At 34.2% G+C, this 26,014-nt stretch overlaps 1 protein-coding gene across 8 annotated transcripts in view; it reads right to left on the minus strand.

Moving 5' to 3' along the window:
* Positions 1-26,014, minus strand: part of PCDH11X (protocadherin 11 X-linked) — a 998,691-nt gene that overhangs the window by 909,364 nt on the left and 63,313 nt on the right. For all 8 annotated transcript variants that reach the window (XM_027533413.1, XM_027533412.1, XM_027533410.1 and 5 more), the window contains exon 2: positions 18,695-19,281. In XM_027533413.1, coding sequence (XP_027389214.1) covers positions 18,695-19,234 — 540 coding nt within the window. In that variant the 5' untranslated portion in view covers positions 19,235-19,281. The remainder of the gene's footprint in view (positions 1-18,694; positions 19,282-26,014) is intronic.

Raw genomic sequence — 26,014 nt, forward strand, 5'->3', positions numbered from 1 at the left:
CAGGATAGATCACATCCTGGACCATAAATCTAGCCTTGGTAAATTCAAAAAAATAGAAATCATTCCAAGCATCTTTTCTGACCACAGTGCAGTAAGATTAGATCTCAATTACAGGAGAAAAACTATTAAAAATTCCAACATATGGAGGCTGAACAACACACTGCTGAATAACCAACAAATCACAGAAGAAATCAAAAAAGAAATAAAATTTGCATAGAAACTAATAAAACTGAAATCACAACAACCCAAAACCTGTGGGACACTGTAAAAGCAGTCCTAAGGGGAAAGTTCATAGCAATACAGGCATACCTCAAGAAACAAGAAAAAAGTCAAATAAATAACCTAGCTCTACACCTAAAGCAACTAGAAAAGGAAGAAATGAAGAACCCCAGGGTTAGTAGAAGGAAAGAAATCTTAAAAATTAGGGCAGAAATAAATGCAAAAGAAACAAAAGAGACCATAGCAAAAATCAACAAAGCCAAAAGCTGGTTCTTTGAAAGAATAAGTAAAATTGAAAAACCGTTAGCCAGAGTCAAGAAACAAAGGGAGAAAAATCAAATCAATAAAATTAGAAATGAAAATGGAGAGATCACAACAGACAACACAGAAATACAAAGGATCATAAGAGACTACTATCAGCAATTTTATACCAATAAAATAGACAACGTGGAAGAAATGGACAAATTCTTAGAAAAGTACAACTTTCCAAAACTGGACAAGAAAGAAATAGAAAATCTTAACAGAACCATCACAAGCATGGAAATTGAAACTGTAGCCAGAAATCTTCCAGCAAACCAAAGCCCAGGTCCAGATGGCTTCACAGCTGAATTCTACCAAAAATTTAGAGAAGAACTAACACCTATCCTACTCAAACTCTTCCGGAAAATTTCAGAGGAAGGTCAACTTCCAAATTCATTCTATGAGGCTACCATCACCCTAATACCAAAACCTGACAAAGATGCCACAAAAAAATAAAACTACAGGCCAATATCTCTGATGAACATAGATGCAAAAATCCTTAACAAAATTCTAGCAATCAGAGTCCAACAACACATTAAAAAAATCATACACCATGACCAAGTGGGCTTTAACCCAGGGATGCAAGGATTCTTCAATATCTGCACATCAATCAATGTAATACACCACATTAACAAATTGAAAAAGAAAAACCATGTGATTATCTCAATAGATGCCGAGAAAGCCTTTGAAAAAATTCAACGTCCATTTATGATAAAAACTCTCCAGAAAGCAGGAATAGAAGGAACATACCTCAACATGGTAAAAGCTATATATGACAAACCCACAGCAAACATTATCCTCAATGGTGAAAAAATGAAAGCATTTCCTCTAAAGTCAGGAACAAGACAAGGGTGCCCACTTTCACCATTACTATTCAACACAGTTTTGGAAATTTTGGCCACAGCAATCAGAGCAGAAAAAAAAAAGAAAATAAATAAAAGGAATCCAAATTGGAAAAGAAGAAGTAAAACTCTCACTATTTGCAGATGACATGATCCTCTACAAAGAAAAACCTAAAGACTCCACCAGAAAATTACTAGAACTAATCAATGACTATAGTAAATTTGCAAGATATAAAATCAACACAGAGAAATCCCTTGCATTCCTATACACTAATAATGGGAAAACAGAAAGGGAAATTAAGGAAACAATTCCATTCACCATTGCAACGGAAAGAATAAAGTACTTAGGAATATATCTACCTAAAGAAACTAAAGACCTATATATAGAAACTATAAAACACTGGTGAAAGAAATCAAAGAGGACACTAATAGATGGAGAAATATACCTTGTTCATGGATTGGAAGATTCAATATAGTGAAAATGAGTATACTACCCAAAGCAATTTATAGATTCAATGCAATCCCTATCAAGCTGCCAACGGTATTCTTCACAGAGCTAGAACAAATAATTTCACAATTTGTATGGAAATACAAATAACCTCGAATAGCCAAAGCTATCTTGAGAAAGAAGAATGGAACTGGAGGAATCAACCTGCCTGATTTCAGGCTCTACTACAAAGCCACAGTCATCAAGACAGTATGGTACTGGCACAAAGACAGAAATATAGATCAATGTAACAAAATAGAAAGCCCAGAGATAAATCCACGCACATATGGACACCTTATCTTTGACAAAGGAGGCAAGAATATACAACGGATTAAAGACAATCTCTTTAACAAGTGGTGCTGGGAAATCTGGTCAACCACTTGTAAAAGAATGAAACTAGAACACTTTCTAACACCATACACAAAAATAAACTCAAAATGGATTAAAGATCTAAACGTAAGACCAGAAACTATAAAACTCCTAGAGGACAACATAGGCAAAACACTCTCCAACGTACATCACAGCAGGATCCTCTATGACCCACCTCCCAGAATATTGGAAATAAAAGCAAAAATAAACAAATGGGACCTAATTAAACTTAAAAGCTTCTGCACAACAAAGGAAACTATAAGCAAGGTGAAAAGACAGCCTTCAGAATGGGAGAAAATAATAGCAAATGAAGCAACTGACAACAACTAATCTCAAAAATATACAAGCAACTCCTACAGCTCAACTCCAGAAAAATAAATGACCCAATCAAAAAATGCGCCAAAGAACTAAATAGACATTTCTCCAAAGAAGACATACAGATGGCTAACAAACACATGAAAAGATGCTCAACATCACTCATTATCAGAGAAATGCAAATCAAAACCACTATGAGGTACCATTTCCCACCAGTCAGAATGGCTGCAATCCTAAAGTCTACAAGCAATAAATGCTGAAGAGGGTGTGGAGAAAAGGGAACCCTCTTACACTGTTGGTGGGAATGCAAACTAGTACAGCCACTATGGAGAACAGTGTGGAGATTCCTTAGGAATCTGGAAATAGAACTGCCTTACGATCCAGCAATCACACTGCTGGGCATACACACTGAGGAAACCAGAAGGGAAAGAGACACGTGTACCCCAATGTTCATTGCAGCACTGTTTATAATAGCCAGGACATGGAAGCAACCTAGATGTCCATCAGCAGATGAATTGATAAGAAAGCTATCGTACAAATACACAATGGAGTATTACTCAGCCATTCAAAAGAATACATTTGAATCTGTTCTAATGAGGTGGATGAAACTGGAGCCTATTATACAGTGTGAAGTAAGCCAGAAAGAAAAACACCAACACAGTATACTAACGTATATATATGGAATTTAGAAAGATGGTAACAATAACCCTGGGTACGAGACAGCAAAAGAGACACTGATGTATAGAACAGTCTTTTGGACTCTGTGGGAGAGGGTGAGGGTGGGAAGATTTGGGAGAATGGCACTGAAACATGTATAATATCATGTATGAAACGAGTCGCCAGTCCAGGTTCGATGCATGATACTTTATGCTTGGAGCTGGTGCGCTGGGACGACCCAGAGGGATGGTATGGGGAGGGAGGAGGGAGGAGGGTTCAGGATGCGGAACACATGTATACTTGTGGCGGATTCATTTCGATATTTGGCAAAACTAATACAATATTGTAAAGTTTAAAAATAAAATAAAATTTAAAAAAAACAAGGAAAAAGGAATCTTTTATCATAAATGTCCAATATTTTGAGGTTTATGATATCTATAAAGTCCAATCTGAAATTCCCTTTAAAAATCCTCCCAATTCTAAATAAGCACAATTGGCTTTGATCTACCCTCTGAGAACAGGGAACATGCTGCTTCCTATAAAATACTTTCTATATAATAAGAAACCAAAGACAAGGGTGCTGCAACAATGAACTGAACTAAAGAGGGTAGTTTATTAATAACAGGAAAAAAAATTCTAATGAAAATGTGAGATAATCCAATCCCTTGAATAATTCTGGAATTTAAAAATGTTTTCTGTGAACCTTTTTTTTTTTAGTTGAGATAAAGCTGATTTACAATATTGCTATTACAACATTGTTAGTTTCAGCTGTATAGCCTGAGAGACTTGATATACATTTGTTAAAGTGGAAAATTTCTAGGAAATATTTTTTAAATATTTTTAACATAAAATGTAATGGGAAAAGACAAAATTCACCTAAAATTGGTTGTTAACTACAGAATAACAAAGTATTGACTAGAGTTTAGAATGATTAGCTTATATAGAGTTATGATCAATTACATTCATGCACATACTAGCAAGCACAAGAAGCAATGCTAAAAATATGTTTTATTATCTAACTCTAATTTAATGTAATCGCAATTTCTCAGGAATTTGACAACACTGGGATATATATTTTTGAAGTATAGTAAAATCCTATTAGTGACTGTTAAACATTTATTAAATAATAGTTTTAACTTCTGAAAAAAGACATTCTTCTCTGATCAAAATCATTTTTTGATCTGGTAAACTGCCCAGAGATAGAAGAGGAACACTTAATTAATGTAAAGTTAAGAAATTAAATAATAAGCAACTTGCATTTTAAAACACCATTGCTCTAAAATTGAATGTATACTATTAAACCATTGAATTATTAAAGTAACTGAACTCTATACCACATCTTGTATTTCAGTTGATTTTTATTATCAAAAAAATTATTTAGAATTGCTATTAACACTATGAACTAGGTATCTGAATCTAATCAATTATTTTTATTGAGGGCTATGATAAAATATTCAAGTTATCTCTAAGAATTAAAAACAAATTTCAAAATAAACATACTTGAAATGTGTTTACTAATTCATTGAATCACTTTGCTTTTCATGAATAAAGTTACATAAAAGAACAATAATACTGATATGCACAATTGACTTTTAAAATAGAATACTGCATCATATCTGGTTCAATGAGTCAGTGCATATAGAACATTTAGGGGGTGAAATTTAAATTTATCTTGAGAAAAATGATTAGCTCAACTAGAATAAGATTATAATTGATTTGTACAATACATATATATATATATATATATATGCATATATATCTTCTGAGGGTGTCTTAAGTGCCCTATCTATTTTTAAAATATACATATTTAAAAAATTTTCAACACTCTTAGTGAAATCCATGCAAATTATGAAGAAAATCCAGGAAAATTATGAAGCATATGATATAAAAATAATTCATTACTTGTGACATGATGGTTTCTAATGTTGGTGAGTGGAGAAACAACAGAGTACAATTTGATACTGCATCCATAGTATCATTTATTCTCAAATCAGTATAATGAAGGAAAATATAAACTGTTCTTTTTTAATATAAATTTATTTTTAATTGGAGGCTTATTAAACTATTTATGAAGAATATGTCCATGCAGACAAAATCACTATTATTCTCTTATGAAAACCACTCTATGCTCTAATCTACAACCTAACTTTTATTTCAAAAAGATTTGCAAGAGAGTCTCTAACTCATCAACTCTTTAGGCTATATTCAAAAGACTTCTAGATAAAAAGATACTCAGGGAAAACTGTGTATAAAAGGAGAAATGGGGTAATATTTAGCATCCTAAAACCTTAAATGTTTAGAACCTTGGACAGAGGCTGAAAGTGAAAGTAACTCAGTGGTGTCCAACTCTTTGCGACCCCATGGGCTGTAGCCTGCCAGGCTCCTCTGGCCATGGAATTCTCCAGGGCAGAATACTGGAGTGGTTAGCCTTTCCCTTCTCCAGGGATCTTCCCAACCCAAGGATCGAACCCAGGTCTCCCACGTTGCAGGCAGATTCTTTACTGTCTGAGCCACCAGGGAAGCACAGAGGCTAATCCTTTTTTAATTTTTGTGAGTCAAAGTTTAGAAGCAAAAGATAGATAACCCTATATATTTAAATAATGATTAAGAAAATCATATGTTCAAAATAAAAGAATTTTTAATGAAATTACATCTGTTTTCCATGTTATTCTCTTGCCTGTTTAGCTTTAGTGAGTACTACATGAGATGAACAATGCCAGCTCAGAAAATGATTCACCCTATATAAATGAGATGCTTGTGTCTCAGGTGGTAAGAATCCACCTGCAATGTGGGAGACCTGGGTTGGAAACCATGGGTTGGGAAGATCCCCTGGAGAAGGGAAAGGCTACCTGCTGGGCTGGAGGAAGCACAAGCTGGAATCAAGATTGCCAGGAGAAATATCAATACACTCAGATATGCAGATGATACCACCCTTATGGCAGAAAGTGAAGAACTAAAGAGCCTCTTGATGAAAGTGAAAGTGGGGAGTGAAAAAGTTGGCTTAAAGCTCAACATTCAGAAAACGAAGATCATGGCATCCAGTCCCATCACTTCATGGCAAACAGACGGGAAAACAGTAGAAACAGTGGCAGACTTTATTTTTCTGGGCTCCAAAATCACTTCAGATGGTGATTGCAGCCATGAAATTAAAAGATGCTTACTCCTTGGAAGGAAAGTTATGACCAAACTAGACAGCATGTTCAAAAGCAGAGACATTACTTTGCCAAAAAAGGTCCTATCTAGTCAAGGCTATGGTTTTCCATTGGTCATGTATGGATGTGAGTGTTGGACTATAAAGAAAGCTTAGCACTGAAGAGTTGATGCTTTTGAACTGTGGTGTTGAAGACTCTTGAGAATCCTTTGGACTGCAAGGAGATCCAACCAGTCCATCCTAAAGATCAGTCCTGGGTGTTCTTTGGAAGGACTGATGTTGAAGCTGGAACTCCAATACTTTGGCCACCTGATGGGAAGAGCTGACTCATTTGAAAAGACCCTGATGCTGGGAAAGATTGGGGACAGGAGGAGAAGGGGATGACAGAGGATGAGATGGTTGGATGGCATCACTGACTCAATGGACATGAGTTTGGGTGAACTCCTGGAGTTGGTGATGGACAGGGAGACCTGGCGTGCTGCAGTTCATGGGGTCGCAAAGAATTGGACATGACTGAGTGACTGAACTGAACTGAACCAACTCCAGTATTCTGGCCTGGAGAATTCCATGAACTGTATAGTCCATGGGGTCACAAAGAGTTGGATACAACTGAGAGACTTCAACTTCACTTCACTTCAGCATGTCTACTGCCTAAGCAATAATCAAAATAAGCAGTCATCTTTTAAAGCAACTACTGATAACTGCAAATAGGACAGCAAATTCAGTTATCTGTGAAATAGAGATTGCTAAACATGTGGGAAAGCACAGAGTTATGCAGTCCATTATTTGTGGGGAAAAGAACAATGAAAAATCTTTCAATATCACACTAACACAAAATACAAAAGCTGTTGTCAGTGAAAAGAATTGTCAATAACTCATTGTGGCAATGTATTGCAAATATGTGTGAATCAAGTATCACTAACTCATTGGAGCAATCAAGTTTAAGAATGCTTAACAGTTGTAGCAGATGAAACAATTGTCAGTAAACTGTAGCAAAGCATGAAGATACTTTGAAATAACTCTTGAGGTTATGTAAGACAATAGTTCATGTTTACTTACAGCTGAATTTGACTAATACACCAAGCTTTAAAGTGAGGAAAAATAGAAAAATAATTGCTTACTAAATCCCACAGTTGTCTGATAATGTCAGGGAGCTATTCGGTAAAATGCTGCTTTTTACATTAATCAATACCCAAATAAGGTCAGCCACTAATTTGTAGGTTATGCATTTAACAGACAATTACCTCAGATAGGAGTCAATTTTTTTGCCTCAAACCTTTAATAGTCTAGATGATAGAAGGCCAGACATCGTTAATGAGATTACTATGTACAAAATATCAAATAAAACTAGTGGAGAAAAATTTTAAATTATGTTAAACTACTTAGACTTGCCATGCTGCTACTGCAGCTGCTGCTAAGTCACTTCACTCACGTCCGACTCTGTGCGACCCCATAGATGGCAGCCCACCAGGCTCCACCACCCCTGGAATTCTCCAGGCAAGAGTACTGGAGTGGGTTGCCATTGCCTTCTCCGAGATTTGCCATAGTATGACTATATTTGTGTAGACAAATATAACTCAATAAGTCATGTCTATTACAATAAATAACCAACAAATCATATTTCTGAGTTAAAGAGATTAAAATCTCAGTTTTATTAATCTAGCTATTCTACATGTAAACTGGATTTTATGTAAGACTTCTAGCTTTATAAAAATCTGTTCATTTTACCAATTATGTATTTGATCTAAAGCATCATTTGAAAGAGAAAAGTAAAACTCTAGGTAGCTAAATATGCCTGAAAGCTCAAGACAGGTTTTCTGGAGAAAACAGACTTCAGAGAATGTCTAGAATCCTAAAAGCTACAGATGGATAAACTACTTCAGAAGCCAGCCAACAATGTTTCAACTAAGTGCCATATATTGCTATACATACACACACACACACACACACACACACACACATACACATACCATCCCCAATGAGTAAATTTTCACTTTTCCAGTCCTATGAGTACTTCCAGTTAAAGGTGCAATCCCACACCATTACAGTGGCTTTCAAAGGTAAAAAGGATGGGATGGCCATCACAACTTCTTTGACTTAAGGAGTTCTAGACTGGTTTTGGAATCTAGGATAATGAGGTATTTGAAGGGGTGATATGGTGTTGAAGAAAATGGTATGGCTATCTGTAGGTAATTCTTTAGAATCATTTTCCTTACAGAAAAATTAAAAGATTTTTTAATTCTTTTTTTTTTAATTTTAGTGTCTCCTGCAATTCATAAAATCTATTAAATATTTAAGTTCTCAGAGAAAAAGCAGTGAGACACCACTAAATGAAGGCAAGGATATAATAATCAAAATGAGAATTTTATAATTTTTGTGAATTCAACCAACCTAAGTAGCCTTCATTTCATATTTATTTATTGAAGCGAGCTGAATAGCTAAGTTAATTTAATAATCATTAGTTTGTAACTAAGCATGATTGTATTTTCCAGCTTTCTGATAGCTATATGTACTCTCATATTCACCCATACTATCATTCAGTGACTTCAATAAAGCACTATGTTCAACTAAAAGTAATCTATAAAGTTCTACACTTCTTTATTTATTTATAATCCATCAAACTGTTTTTTATTTATGCATTCCTACATTGTTTAGAACATCATTTTGTTCTTCTGTTAACTATTTACTTCATTATTTTCTTTACTGACAGCAAAGGTCTTCTTGTCCTTAACTTAGCGACTTTAAATCCATGCTTCTAAGCAAACTCTTGTCCTCAGTGAATATAATGCCTCCCTCATAAACCAGGAAAACATACCAATATCCATGAAAGGCTAGTTTTAGCAAATCTCTTATTTGAAACTGATATTTAAAACATTTAATTTAGAATGGCTAAAAATTAAAAATTAAAATTTTCCATATCTCTCCTACAGAATCCACTGCAAAAGACAATTTTGACCGACTTACAAGAAAAGAAATAGGAAAATAGGAAACGTTTTCAGTGTGGAAAAAGACAAGATAGAAAATCTTATATTTTAAAATGGCATATGAATGAAATGTAAATAAAGCAATCCCAGATGGTAGAAGCTATATATGAGAAAGTATTCACATTAGCAGCATCACAGTCATATGGAGGGCCAGGAGGAGGGAAAGACAAATGAAGGGAAGGAAACATTTGATTAAAGAGGTAAGCTAAAGAAGGTAAATGGTTGTTTTAAAATGAACTAAGTCCAGAAATATATGTGGTGCCAGTGGCATTGATTAAACAAGAGAATAATGTCACAGTTTCCTCTGTATACATACATAAAATATGTATGAAAAGATTAGGCTGTAAAATAAGCTTTTTAAAGAGTATAAAGCATAATTTTAGAAAAATTGGGAAGAGTATAATTAATCTTAAACTACAGAGCAAAACTGATGACTGTTTATAATACAATTTTCTTCAAGGCACTCAGCAACTTTTATGTATTTTTCTTATTTCATTAATTTTTATAATATCCCTACCTGCAAGATAAGGATAATTTTAATTTTATCCATTATAAAGGAGAGAAATTGAGGGCATAGATAACAAGTTTGAGAATTAAGATAATAGAAAGACTCGTGTAATTACCACCACAAGAATAGGAACTAGATGACCCAGAGGGATGGTACGGGGAGGGAGGAAGGAGGGGGGTTCAGGATGGGGAACATGTGTATACCTGTGGTGGATTCTTGTTGATGTATGGCAAAACCAATACAATATTGTAAAGTAATTAACCTCCAATTAAAAAAATTATATTTTAAAAAATATATTTTATTTCCAATCTCAAAATTGTTTTGAAGATAAGTGTTGAGAGGAAGTACAACTGTCATAATTGCAGACCTAGTAAAAAATAAAATATCAGAAATTAATGAGAGTGCTAGGTGAAAATCTACTACAAGTAGATTGGGAAATTTTAGCTTGTCTGAAACTGTGAAGACTTAAAGATAATTCCGTTCTTAATGTCAGAATGACCAATTCAAGATAAAATGTTCTTTTAATATAGTGAATGTTTTCTTCCTTACTATCATTAGTGTGAAATATACTCCCCAGAATGCCTGTTAAAGGCTCCTTGGGGACAGTGACTATTTTTCAAACATATTTTTATCCCTAAAGACTTTGTATATTGGGCACTCATTAAGTATATGCTAAATGTAGATGACTAGAATTGGGCTAAGATATTAGTTGGTAGTCAATTACTGTTACAACTAAAAATATTTAGTAGAACATCTTTCCATTCTTTAGAGTTCCACTTCATTCTATTGAGGAAACTTAAAATAATGGATTTCTATGTTTAAAATAAGAAAAAGGATGAAAATGTTCATGAGAATATCCTGATTCTATAAAAATAAAAATCCTGATTGAGATCACAAGGATAAATATAAATTAGGTTAGATAACCTAAAGTTTCATTTTACAATATTCCACTATTAAAATGCCTTTTTTTTAATGAAACAAAGTTTAAAAATACTTTTTTCAAAAAAGTATTTTATTTGTATCTCCTATTATATAACTTTGTATTACTTTTCTTAGTTTACCTGAAAGTTTACAGATGTCTACATGCAGTAATTAAAATATTATGCCACTGAACATTCTTTGGGGCTTCCCAGTGATAAATTACCACTTTGGGGCACTAGTGGTAAATTACCTATTTGCCAGTGCAGGAGACATAAGAGATGCGGGTTCACTCCCTGGGTAGGAAAGATCCCATGGAGGGCATGAAACCCACTGCAATATTCTTGCCTGGAGAAGCCCATGGGAAGAGGAGCCTGGTGGCCTGTGGTCCATAGGGTCGCACAGAGCTGGACACAACTGAAGTAACTTAGCATGCATGCACATTTTCTGTACCATCTGAGCCACCAGGGAAGCCCTAAACATTCTTTAAGTGTGTTTAAAAACAAAAACAGTATGTTTCTTATGTCTGGTCATCTAAAATTATATCTTATATTTCACAGCAACTGAAAAATATATGCAAGCAAAAAACCAATGTAAAAATAATATTTCAAAAATAGTTATTTAAGCTCTGTGTTTTAAAGTTAAATTGAAACTAATACTTTCTTTTCTCTGGTACATTCTACCTGCATTCAGAAAGTAAAAGATACTTCAGCAAAGATATACTAAAATTTAATTTGTAGTCAAAGTGATTTATTTGAATCTATTGAATTATTCACACTTCTTATTGATTTATGAAGATGACTCAAAACTGACAAATACAAAGGGAAAATGCTAATTTTTCAGCATTTTATTTTGAAATGATAACTATTTTCATATGCATTTTATATTTTTTGCTAAAGAATCATTTCTTCAAAACTGGTCCAAATTCACATAAAGCTTGGTAAAGGCATAAAGTGTGGTAAAAACATAAAGCTATATAAATTAATTTCTTGATCAAATTAGGTCAAAATCAGAAATTTCTCCCAAAATGACCTCATTGCCTTTATCATCACTTTCGAACAAGAAATTTTTACCTCAGGTGCAAACACTTTACCAATGCACTTTTTTTGGTGTAAGACTGAATGTAAGATCATATTTCAGTTCTCTGAGTGTTGTTATACAGTCAGTACAAAGTGGTATAGACAAAAAATAATAATTTATGCTCAACTAACTACACACACTTTGGAAAATTCTGAAAGAGATGGGAATACCAGACCACCTGACCTGACTCTTGAGAAACCTATATGGAGGTCAGGAAGCAACAGTTAGAACTGGACATGGAGCAAGAGACTGGTTCCAAATAGGAAAAGGAGTACGTCAAGGATGTATATTGTTACCCCGCTTATTTAACGTATAGGTAGAGTACATCATGAGAAACGCTGGACTGGAAGAAATAGAAGCTGGAATCAAGATTGCTGGGAGAAATATCAATAACCTCAGATATGCAGATGACACCACCCTTATGGCAGAGAGTGAAGAGGAACTAAACAGCCTCTTGGTGAAAGTGAAAGTGGAGAGTGAAAAAGTTGGCTTAAAGCTCAACATTCAGAAAACGAAGATCATGGCATCCGGTCCCATCACTTCATGGGAAATAGATGGGGAAACAGTGGAAACAGTGTCAGACTTTAGTTTTTGGGGCTCCAAAATCACTGCAGATGTTGACTGCAGCCATTGAATTAAAAGACGCTTACTCCTTGGAAGGAAAGTTATGACCAACCTAGATAGCATATTGAAAAGCAGAGACATTACTTTGCCAACAAAGGTCTGTCTAGTCAAGGCTATGGTTTTTCCTGTGGTCATGTATGGATGTGAGAGTTGAACTGTGAAGAAAGCTGAGCACCAAAGAATTGATGCTTTTGAACTGTGGTGTTGGAGAAGATTCTTGAGAGTCCCTTGGACTGCAAGGAGATCCAACCAGTCCATTCTATAGGACATCAGCCCTGGGTGTTCTTTGGAAGGACTGATGCCAAAGCTGAAACTCCAGTACTTTGGCCACCTCATGCGAAGAGTTGACTCATTGGAAAAGACTCTGATGCTGGGAGGAATTGGGGGCAGGAGGAGAAGGGGACGACAGAGGATGAGATGGCTGGATGGCACCACTGACTCGATGGACATGAGTTTGGGTGAACTCCTGGAGTTGGTGATGGACAGGGAGGCCTGGCATGCTGCAATTCATGGAGTCCCAAAGAGTCGGACATGACTGAGTGACTGAACTGACTGAACTACACACATTGGAATGTTTATTATTTTAGGTTCCTGGTATCAGTCAGAATTATGGGAGCCAAACCTCATGTTTTCATTAGAGTTCTATACCAAATAATTTTCACTTGTAATTAAATACATATTTATTTAGGTTGTATGTCGTCAGTTTTGGCAGGCACAAAATTAAACATCAAATTGATTTTTATTTAGATATAGTGAACAATGGAATAACAGATAAATAAACCTGTGCCATATATTAATTGATGTAAAACTTAGCAGTATTTCTTAGAGCTCATTGCTATTATCAGGTCAAATAGTAGAACGTGAGTAAATTAATCAAAGTTGGGGACATATTTGCTGTTCAGAATCTCAATTTATAAATTCTACAATTGAGCTATCTAAAATGTCCTACCTATATGTGCTTCATTTGGGACTATTGATAACACATGTATTTAATGAAAGGCAGTAATGAACTGTACTAACCAGGACTCTGATAATAGCAATGGAGTCAAAAGTTACTTAATCCTATTAGTGTCACACTCTCATTTTAATAAGACCTGACAGCATTAATAAAGATCTATTTATGAAGAGAACAATTTTTATGTTGTCATTTTTCCCCACTGGAGGTGCACTTTAATAATAATCCCCAGCTTTCAGGGACCTAATGGTCATTAGCATTTGATTGTCATCTCTTTTACTTTTTAATACAGATCAAAAATGTTAATCTGCACATCACAGAATTCAGAGAACATAAAATCAAATTATCTTAAAGTGGAAAGGGTGAATTTCCAAATAAAATTTTATGGTAGAAAAATGAAGAAATCACTATATTCAGACCTTTCTGAACATCTTTAGAGGTAACTGTGTTCTAAAGCAGTTAAACACATTGTTATACCATATTATGCCTGCAATGGCATTATTGAATCTGTACTCACTCCTCCTGATACTACATACTATGCTAATCTATGCATACATATGATAAAGAAATATTAACTCCTTCAGAATAATAAAGTTTGCTTGCTCATTGCCTCCACAGCATATTATTCGATGTCTCATTCTTGGCAAGTGTATTCAAGATTACTAAATCTAATGGTAGACACAATTTGCACAATGCGTATTTTGTAGTCCCAGATTTCAAAGCAAATCTAAGTCTAACCTTAGTTTCATAAATCCAAATTCTTGATCAAGAGGGAAGATACTTGGTTCTCATTTAGTCGTAAAAGTAAAAATCAAATGTATCTTATTTTAAACAAAATAGAAACAAGGACCCAAACCTTGATTATTTGAAGACTCTGTCCAAGGTTAAATTTTTCTGGAGGTGGATGGAAAATATGAGGATGCTTTATGAGATGGGCAAAGATGTGTGAGGGCTTTGAGTGTGGTCACCAATCTGAGAAAAACGTGATCTTCACGCTCCATCAGCACAGTCAACCTTTGAAACACTGTCATTCCTGCCTCAAGGGAACTCATCAACATGCTGTCACAGGGCTAGTATAGAAATATTACTATTGGTATATATGGGGGAAGATGAAAATCTGAAGCAGAAAATGAAGACATATGCAACATCATTACATAAACTAATTTAATTTCCCCTGAATTCCAAACATAGGAAGAAGTAGATCCTTGTGCTTTATATCCATATCCTGAGTCAGACTGGGTGCTTGACGTATATTTCTATTTGTAAATATACTGTCTCCCTGATGCCAAAACTTAGAATTTGAAAAGATATTTTATAACTAACAGGCCATTGGAATAAAAAAGCGGAAGTTAGAAACACACTGTAATTTCTTACTCCTGGACAACAACTCTATCAAATACTACTAAGCATATACATAATAAATGACACATAGATGCAGATAATTATATATATATAGTATACAATATGTAGTGTATACTATATACCATGTATAATATATATAGTTTAAAATATAGTATTTAATAACATTTTAAAATGGTATATTTATCACATATTAAAATGGCATACATGCCCATAAACATATATGTGTATATAATAGATATATACTTATAGATCTTTAGCATGTTGCTGCTACTGCTAAGTCTCTTCAGTCGTGTCCGACTCTGTGTGACCCCATAGACGGGAGCCCGCTAGACTCCTCTGTCCCCGGGATTCTCCAGGCAAGAATACTGGAGTGGGTTGCCATTTCCTTCTCCAATGCATGAAAGTGAAAAGTGAAAGTGAAGTCGCTCAGTCGTACCCGACTCTTAGCGACCCCATGGACTGAAGCCTACCAGGCTTCTCCGTCCATTGGATTTTCCAGGCAAGAGTACTGGAGTGGGTTGCCATTGCATGGTTAGTCCAAATTAAGGATAATTAAATCAGAATATCATAGGAAATTCTCATTATAGCATGAGTTTACTTGAAAGAGGGGAAAGAGAAGATTTCATTTCTGGATGCTTTTTTAAGTGACAATTTCACATCAAAAACTTTTATACATGAATCTTTTGTCTTTAGAGTAATCTAATCTCTCAAAAAAGCTGAAATTCAACCTTGCCATGGTAGTATAAGCTTTATTTTATCATAACTTTTTTGTACTAAGCAGAATCATTTGTTAATCATGTTACTCATTCATTCCTCACTTTTTTTGCCTTCTTCTTTTGTTTCTTTTCCCTCCTGTTAAACTTTCTGTGATCCCCACTCTCAAGGTTATCTGTCTGTCTGTGTTTCTGTCAGTCAAATCTAAGATTCAGAAGACCTTAGTCTGGCTTCCAATTTACTAATCATATCAGTATAAGCAAAATAAATTATTACTTTGAAATGAAATTAAATTTCCATATATTTAAAATGTGAAATAATAACATTTTCCTGTTTATTTCAAAGCACAGATAATATCATAAAAATGTATAAATGAAATTAAACTATATGTTATGGTTTTGAAGATCAATATTATTAAAGTTTTGTCTAGACTACTTTTTATTATACACAATTTGACATTTATCAAATGACTGCATTTTCAGTTAATTATCTTGTTAATTAACATACATTTGTTAATAACAAGACCTTTCATGTGTAAATTGACCTAATTTTTTCCTATATCTTCCACTTCTCTCCCTTTGTTATCTGAACATTTAAGTACAAATCTTATACTTCCTTAGGATAAACTGTGATTTTGCTAGTCCTATCTATTCAGCAAATATAAAACAAGTTAATATTAATTCAATTTTCAACCTATTCTGCAGGACAGGGTATCTTTTAAAAGAAATTATTATGGTTGGCTTACTTTCAAATTATAACACTTTAATAAAGTTTATGGGTGAATTGTAACATGTTTATTTTCTTTCTTTTTGTTTAACCTCCCTATCTCCCCCCCCAGTATATATGCCACTTTCATGACAGGACCTTCTTGTAAGTCAGAGTGCACTCAGTTAACACATGTCATGACCTTCTGCAAGCCCAGGGGTATGTTTTGTGTTCCATTCTCATTATTTTTAACAAGCTGTCAGGACAATATTTGCCCATAGGGCCATACAAATGCCCCAGTGCTTTAGGTACATCGTATAGTTCACTTTTGGCTTAGCACACATTCTAAAACAGAATGAAATTTTAGAGCATATCTATTTCTAAGACTCATCTCAGTACCTCTAATGAGCCTGTCTTTATGTCACTTGCTGACAATCTTTCGAAGAAATTCAAGTGAAAAAAGACTTCAACAAACCTAAATCATGCCAGTGGGTTTATTTGTTTAATTAGAATTTGTTAAGCAGCTTTCATGACAACAGAAATTTCTTGGAAGTTCATTAAGTTTCCCTAAGGGAAACATGACAAAATTATTCTTTGAGTAAAGCACTACATTTCAAAATAACACTTTTGTCAGGATAATTGGGAGAGATCCTATTGCTAATTCTTGATTTAAATTTGGTAAGGCCTCATTTTTATTTCAATAAACTTTTTTTTTTTTTGTTTGGTTTTAGCTGTGCTCTCCAATACGGTAGCCAGTTATCACAGGTGGCTATTAAAATGAAGTAAAATTAAAAATTCAGTTCCTTTGTAACACTAACCACATTTCAAGTATTCAATAGCCACTTGTGGCCAGTAGCTACCATATTTGATACCACAGATTACAGAACTTCCCTCATTGCTGCAGAAAGTTTTACTGGACATTGTAACTTTAGAGATGCTATTTAAAGTGATAAGCCTCACATTTCTATAAACAGTTAACTGTTTCAATGCATCTCCAAAAATCTTTTATGCAGGTATATCGACCCTCTACTTAGTGCTTACTCTTCCCAATTCTACTCCTGTGACATTTATAGCACCATCCTCATATTATGATTTGAGAAACTAAAGGTCAGAAAGATTAATCTGGAGGTGGCTTTTCTAGTTGGTGGCAAGCACAAAATTGTGATCTATATCTTTCTGACTCCTGCATATTTTTCCATTTCATCAGATAAGGGGATGCCATTGCAGGGACCTTACCTAAAAATGCTCATTTATAACATCTATCCTTTTTCAGTTTTTACTTCTTATAATTCACACACAAATTTGCATTTCATTTGAAATTACTCAAAAGATCTCTAGAGTTAGATTTCTGAATCTATTTATAAATAAATACATCTCCACAACATATCAGCATCAGCAAAAATCTTCAGATGATATACATAAAAGTATCTTATTTATATGTTCTTTTAATAATTTTAACATTGGTCATCATGATGATCATAATCTAGTAGTGAATAGTCAGAAACTGCTTATAAAACTTTGAAAATCACTTGATCATGTCTACATAATATCTGCACATTTGTTCTTTTACACATTTGCCAAAATCATTCAAATGATTATGTGTGTATTACTTGGGTATGTATTATTTCACATACCCAAATCTGAGTTTTCTACTACTCTATATACCATATAGGTAATTAAAAGGAATCACCCATTCACTTGATAAATGAATTCCTTCTTCACGATTTTAAAGAATATCCAATATTTCATCTATCCTTCCCTCTGCATTTCCCATCACAAGGCCCAAATCAAACCAAAAAAGGTTCTTTAGAGTAAGGAATTTTTTAGCTGAAAAAAAAAGAAAGAAAACTTACCCTTTATAGCAAAGTAATGTTCTGTGTTTTGAAAGATTCAGAACAAAATGAAAACATTTAACATTAACAACGTGTCTAAAATTTAATCTCATTTTGTGATTCAAGAGATGCTTAAAGATCTTTCCTTGACTTGAAATCAGCATGAAATATATTTGTTATTACTATATAAGTGTAGAAATGCTCGTAATAAAAAAGTTCTATTCACCTAAAGTAGATTTATTTACAAATGACAAGATAAAGCTTCTGTCAAAAATAATCACTTAGAAAAACTGATAGGTTTTGTGGATTCATTCTTAATGAATTCTTAGATTTGCTTGTTTAGGCCAAGTTTGAGGCACAGCCATGACTAGATAGATTACAAATAAGATGTTGGGTAAGTTACTGATGTGTAAGCAGCAATGCTGAGCTCCTTGTCTGACTCCTATAATAGATTGTTAGTGGAAACACAAACAATTGCTTGAAAATGAATATACTTAAAATGATTCTTAAACCCCATGCCATTGCAAAAATTGCATTGATAAATTTTCTCTGCTATGCATTAAACTTTGAATAATTGTAAAGATGAATTACTCAAAGTGTGAAGTACACTAAGATTCCCTTTTTTTCCCTTTAAAAATTGAGCTATCTTTAACAAAGTATTTTAAAACGTACCTTAATTAGTTGGTAGTTTTGAACTCCGTTTATTCCTGTGTCTGGATCAATGGCCGCTGGGAGAGCATATCGAGAGTTTATAGCCGAGTTCTCTGGAATTGATATATTGATAACCGTTGCAGGGAATAATGGTGCATTATCGTTTATGTCTTCTATCAGAAAACGTATTTTAACCAATCTAAATATTTCATCCGGCAGAACGGCAACCTCCACTTCATAAAAGCAATGGGTGTCCACTATGATGCCAGCACACAATTTCTCACGATCAATGCGAGCTCCAGTAGTGAAGATCTCACCTGTGCCCTCTTCAATTCGAATCAGTGGCACATCTCCGGTCTTGTATACCAACTTGAATTGCATAGGAGTTGTTAAAGACTTGTCTGGAATTAGCGACAAGTTGAGGTCTTTGAGCAAGTCGCCTATGAGGACGTTTTCTGGCATTTCTTCCCGAATGGTGTAGTTCTTCTCCTGGGCGCCAGACTGAAACACGACACATGCTAACAGAACCGCAAATATATACGTCCCGGACAACAAGTCCATACCAGGCAGGATTGCACTAGGGTGTTTTTTGTATCCCCCACGGAGAACTGTCAAAGAGAAGAGAAAAGAAACAGGAAGAGGAGGAAGAAATTATTAAAGCCAAGTACTAAATGTAGTTAACTAAATGCTCAGTTTTAAGTTAAAATCATTAAATGAAATAACAAGGTCCTACTGTATACCACAGGGAACTATATTCAATATCCTGTAATAAAACATAATGGAAAAGAATATGAATGAGAATATGTATATGTATAATTGAATCACTTTGCTGTACAGCAGAACTTAATAAAACAACCTTGTAAATCAACTATAGTTCAATAAAATTAAAAAATACCCAAATCACTAACTGCAAATACTAGCACAGTAGACTGTTAAATAAACTAATGACAGATTTGTTTTTACTCTAATATGTATCTTTACATTAAAATGAAAGATAAATTAAGCAAGATACCTTGAGTATATGAGACCCAGAGTATTTATAAAGGTGTTCACCGTTGAGAAAATATATAAAAGATAATGTTATAACAAGATAGTTAAAAGTAATGCAGTATGGCACAAACCACTACCATATTATAAAGTAATTAGCCTCCAATTAAATTTAAAAAAAATTTAAAAATAAAATAAAAGTAATGCAGTATGGTAAAACAATTGTCCTTCAATTAAAAATAAACAATTTTTAAAAAGATAGTCAAAAGTAATAAAAATAATTTAAAACATTTCATTCAATAGTTAAGGAAAAGTAAAGGGATATTTGTCACTAACAACAAAAATATACTCATTTGTTACAATGTGGATTTTAAATGTAGTTCTTCCATGTGAAATGAATGTTTTATGCAATATTCCATGTGTTCAGCTCTGGGCATCAAAATGTAAATATAGGTCTAGATTAGGAAGTTTGGATTAAAGAAGAAATATCTTTTCAGAGATAGATAGAGGGTTTGATATGGCAAATGTGTAAACATGGGAAGAACAGTTGTGTAAAAAAGGGATTAAAGTTGTCTTTCTTTGAATGAGAGGAACAAGATCTGGTATAAAATTACAAGGAGGCAACTTTCATGTTGATGAAGAGCTGTCTATTAATTCCAGAAAAAGAATGATCTTCAGGAAAGACTGAATTCCATATAGTTGGAGATACTGAAACAAAAGCTATTTCACCAGTTTAAATTTGTATATTTATGATTTGTTAGCATCTGAACATTCAGTGAGAGAAGTGGAATACAAGACATAACAACTCACAGAATTTGTTTATAGTTTTCATGAAGTAGTCCATGTAAAAATGGGTTTTCACATCTACAAACTGACATAATTGTTGTTGTTTTTCAGTCACTAAGTTGTGTCTGACTCTGCAACATAAGAATTACCCAACTAAAATAAACAGCTTGACTAGGGTTTAGAAATAAGAAAGGCATTTTAAAAGATTTTGTCAAGTTAAAATAGAGAGTCCAGGGGAGGGGAGGGAGTAGGGTGGAGGGTTCAGGATGGGGAACGCGGGTATACCTGTGGCGGATTCATTTCGATATTTGGCAAAACTAATACAATATTGTAAAGTTTAAAAATAAAATAAAATTTAAAAAAAATAGAGAGTCCAAAAACAAACAATATCTCTGGTGCTTTTCCTCTTATTGTTTATTACTTTTCATTCCCTAAAATTTGCCATTTTATTTCAGTTGAGTTCTGAAAATGTTCAAACAGGAATTTGTATTTCTTTGTAATTTGCAAATTTCTCTTCAATTTCCTGTATTAATTCTCAATTCCTATTCTCAATTTTATTGTATAAAGTCTCAATTTGGTATATTAAATATGTTTTATATCTAGTATCACGATACGTCATAATATGCTTCTGGATGTTATTTGTATGTGTCAGTGATATGGTTTATAAACACAAAGAGAAATTTGTATTACACTGCTCTAAACCCTGTAGGACATTATATTTTTATAATTAAGTATGGATTAATATAGCTATCAATTCATTCCAAAGTTTTAAAGAATCAGATGACAGATGGTCATTTTAAAAATCTGTTAAAGATTTTTAAAAAATAAAAAATAGTTAGAGAAAACTATTAATGCACAAAGGTATCTAATTAAGGAAATTCTCAGTTTTCATTGGTAGTTGATAACCAATTTAAAATTTTCAAAACCTTTTAATTATTCTAAAAACATCATGAAATGATATAAATAACTTGCTATGGATATTATCATATGATTATGCCAGACAATGTATTACATTAAATAATTTTAGAAAATATGCATATTGACAGGCCTGAAGACAAAAGTGGGAAAAAAGAAACCTTTCCATTTGCAATCAGTAACAGAATAAATTCATTTGTTGCAATCACTGAGATAGTTTGGATCATGAACAAAACCAAGTAATGAAGTAAATAGATCTGAAGCGTCTCATTTTATAAATTTTTATCACAGAATTTAAAAATTATATATCACGGGTCAAACCACCTTCCTATGTTAAAGAGTTAATGTCATTTTTTTAAATTAAGTATTATAGTGAGTAATGCTAATACTGAAGACATTTTCTATTCCAGTAAACAACACAAAAAGACTATTGCCTGTAGTATTTTTAGCATCATTTGCTCAATGATGAGCACTGGGATTACATAATATAGAAACCTTTTCGACTCATTCTCTTATGAATTATTGGTCTTACACTCCTCTATGAATGTGACAGAATGGAAACACCCCATTTTTGCTTACTATAAGTCAATATACATACATATACATGTGTCCTACTGTGAAGCTAGGACATCTAAAAAAATTGAGTGTCTGTGTGTGATTTTATAAATACCATGCAAACACAAGCAAAAATAAAAATAGGGCAGTTACAATAAGAATTAAAACTACCCCTCTATTCTTATCTTACCCTTAGGTATTACACATTATTACAACTGGCAGAAGAATACTACAGATCTCTTTTTTAAGCATTGCATGCATTTGCAATCTCTACACAAGAAGGAGGATTAAGAAAATGACCTAATTCTAAGCAGTCCTGTTATCACAATCCATTTGAAATATGTTCTATTCTATCTTTAATAATAGCATCAAATAAAACATTTTAAAATGTGTTTCATCAGTTGAAATTCTCTCAGAGGTTTTGAAAACCAGAAAAATAAGTTGGGAAAAAAACATACTTCAATTTCTAAAATTTAGCCTAAAATACATATTGCAAACCTGGAAGGAATAGTTGCTGTCCAGTTAGTCATTACTTTCGTGAAGGCGTAGTCACATGTTCAACAGATATTTTTAAGGAGTTCGTATATATCAGGCATTATTGTAGGCACTGAGAATGAATCAGTGAACAAAACAAGCAAAATCCTCCGCCCTCACAGAAGATAGTTGATAATTCAAATATACCAGACCGTTTTTGAGTGTTCGACCAGTGTGTAACAAAATTTACTCTGCCTCTATAAGGATGTAAACATGCATGATATAAATATGCATGAAAATTACCTCAATCTCCAGAATTTGACTCAAAACCTTGCATTTACCACTTGAAAATGTATTGTTATGTTTAAAATTTTGAAGTTCCTTTTAAAATGCTGAGTTTAATTTTTTGAATGACCAGTACAGGAATTTAACTAATAAATATGGATAGAAAGAGCCATTGTTTAGCTTTATGGAAGCATGATGAATTTAACTCAGATACTCAGGGTACAGATTCCTATGCACATACCTTTGTTGGTGTTGTTGTTTAGTTGCTAGTGTTTGATTCATTGGGGGTCCATAGACTGTAGCCCACCAGGCTCCTCTGTCCATGGGATTTTCCAGTCAAGGATACTGGAGTGGGTTGCCATTTCCATCTCCCAGGGATCTTCCTGACCCAAGGATTGAACCTGAGTCTCCTGCATTGGCAGGAGGATTCTTTACTACTGAGCCACCAGGGAAGCCTGCACATAACCTTTATTTGGCTCTAATTTTCCCTCTCCCATGAACAACTATAAGATAACATTAAATTTCTTTACCATGCTCCCACATCCACATGCTGCTATTATAGTCTACTGTTCATTTGGAAACTGATAAGGGGGAGTCTACTGTTCATTTGGAAACTGATAAGGGGGATACAATGAAAGCAGTTACAGAGAATTAAAATTGTCTACAAGTTTCAGTAGTGCCAACATTATTTAAGTACTGTTTTTACAGGCAATATATGGTGATTAGGTAGGCAACAGTCATAGTTGGACAGAATCATAACAATCAGAGAAAGCAAAAGTAGAAACAAATAAGAAACTCTGAAATTTTAAAATATGAAAAGCAAAAATGCAAGTTTATTTTATAGTCTCTGAGCAATTTGGATTAAAAAAAAAAAGTAAATAGGGGAACTAAGTCTTTACTATATGCAGTTCTAGAGATTTCAAGCCATAAAAGTGGTATTCAAATAGTTTGTCAGAAGAATTCCACTGCATAATTTCCCTGACATGCTTATTACATTCTCCTTCAATGTAGTGCTGTATTTAACTTGTAATAAAGTATATGGAGCTTTCCTGGTAGTTCAGACAGTAAAGAATCTGCCTGCAATGCAGGAGACCAGGATTTGATCCCTGGGTCTGGAAGATTCCCTGAAAAAGGAAATGGCTACCCACTCCAGTATTCTTGACTCGAGAATTCCATGGACAGAGGAGCCTGGTGGGCTATTGTCCATGCGGTCACAAAGAGTCAGAAACGACTGAGGGACTAACACACACACACATATTTGAAGTAATTCTATATGAATGAGTGTCTTACATGCTACAACAACAAATTGTTAAAAAATAGTACAAATTTAAGTATTATATGAAAATAAGAAATATGTATGTTTCACATGATCCTAACTCCACTTGGCTCTCATCACTGTAATTACTATAATGTCTCATGACGTCAAAAATAGACAATTGAACAACCATAATATATTATATTGGAGAAGGCAATGGCACCCCACTCCAGTACTCTTGCCTGGAAAATCCCATGGATGGAGGAGCCTGGTAGGCTGCAGTCCATGGGGTCGCGAAGAGTCAGACACGACTGAGAGACTTCACTTTCACTTTTCACTTTCATTCATTGGAGAAGGAAATGGCAACCCACTCCAGTATTCTTGCCTGGAGAATCCCAGGGACAGGGGAGCCTGATGGGCTGCTGTCTATGGGGTCGCACAGAGTCGGACACGACTGAAGCGACTTAGCAGCAATATATTATATAGTTGCTTCCACGTTCTTGTTCTCATACACAAAGCTTCTTTCACGGACTGGGGAAACAATAATGTAGTTCTTCAGGTTGACAGGAAGACATGTAGGACATTTCAAGAAGAGTAACCACATCTGGAGAAAAACAAATGGGAGCAACTGATAAACTCAAATACTTTCAAAGAGATTGACTACAAGTAGAGTGGGGTAGGTGCATTGGCTGTCCTATTTTACCTGACTATTTCCTATGTACTCTGAAACTTGAAATGTCAAAATGAAAGATTTAGTAAGGTAATTTAATTCTATAAAACTGATATTTTTATTAAATTTTACTCCACAAAGGACTCATTTATGGTACATTTGTATGGGTCTAATATCCAAGAAGTGGATTCCATCAATGTTTCTTTCTTCTAAAATAAGTTTATGTTTTATCAGGGATGTGCTTGGCAGTACAGTGGTTAAGATTACATGCTTCCACTGAAGGGCACATGGGTTTAATCCATGGTGAGGAAACTAAGATCCCCGAATACATGTGGTGCTGCTAAATTTTTTTAAAATAAATAAATATATAACATGTTTATGTTCTTTTCATTCTATGGGATCACAAAGAGTCAGAAATAACCGAAAGACTAACACTAATACTAATAGTTAGTGTAGTGTTCTCTAACAGGGCTTCTAATATGTTAATAATCAGTGCTCAAAAATCACTTATAAGAAAATTTGTGAAGGTTGTTCTTTTATATTAATTTATCTGGATGCTTAAACATGATTTAGGGAGCATTTGAAAAATGACTTTACAGATTAATCAAGCAAGAGACTTATTTCATTTGACAAAAATATAATTGTTGCTCATCATCATATATCCTTTTATCACCTTGTTCAGTTCAGTTCAGTTCAGTCGCTCAGTCATGTCCGACTGTTTGTGACCCGATGGACTGCAGCATGCCAGGCCTCCCTGTCCCATCAGCAAATCCTGAAGCTTGCTCAAACTCATGTCCATCGAGTCACTGATGCCATCCAACCATCTCATTTTCTGTTGTCCTCTCCTCCTCCTGCCTTCAGTCTTTCCTGGAATCAGGGTCTTTTCCAACGAGATAGTCCATTGCATCAGGTGGCCAAATACTGGAGTTTCAGCTTCAGTATCAATCCTTCCAATGAATATTCAGGACTGATTTCCTTTAGGATTGACTAGTTGGATTGCCTTGCAGTTCAAGGGACTCTGAAGAGTTTTCACCAACACCACAGTTCAAAAACATCAATTCTTCTGCACTCAGCATTTTTTATAGTCCAACTCTCACATCCCTACATGACTACTGGAAAAACCATCGCTTTGACTAGACGGACCTTTGTTGGCAAAGTAATGTCTCTGCTTTTTAATATGCTGTCTAGGTTGGTCATAGCTTTTCTTCCAAGGAGCAAGTGTCTTTTAATTTCATGGCTGCAGTCACCATCTGCAGTGATTTTGGAGCCCCAAAACATAAAGTCTCCCACTGTTTACACTGTTTCCCCATCTATTAGCCACAAGGTGATGGGACCAGATGCCATAAACTTAGTTTTCGGAATGTTGAGTTTTAAGTCAACTTTTTTACTATCCTCTTTCACTTTCATCAAGAGG

The sequence above is a fragment of the Bos indicus x Bos taurus genome, chromosome X (genome assembly GCF_003369695.1).
Source record: "Bos indicus x Bos taurus breed Angus x Brahman F1 hybrid chromosome X, Bos_hybrid_MaternalHap_v2.0, whole genome shotgun sequence".
In the NCBI taxonomy this organism is placed as follows: domain Eukaryota; kingdom Metazoa; phylum Chordata; class Mammalia; order Artiodactyla; family Bovidae; genus Bos; species Bos indicus x Bos taurus.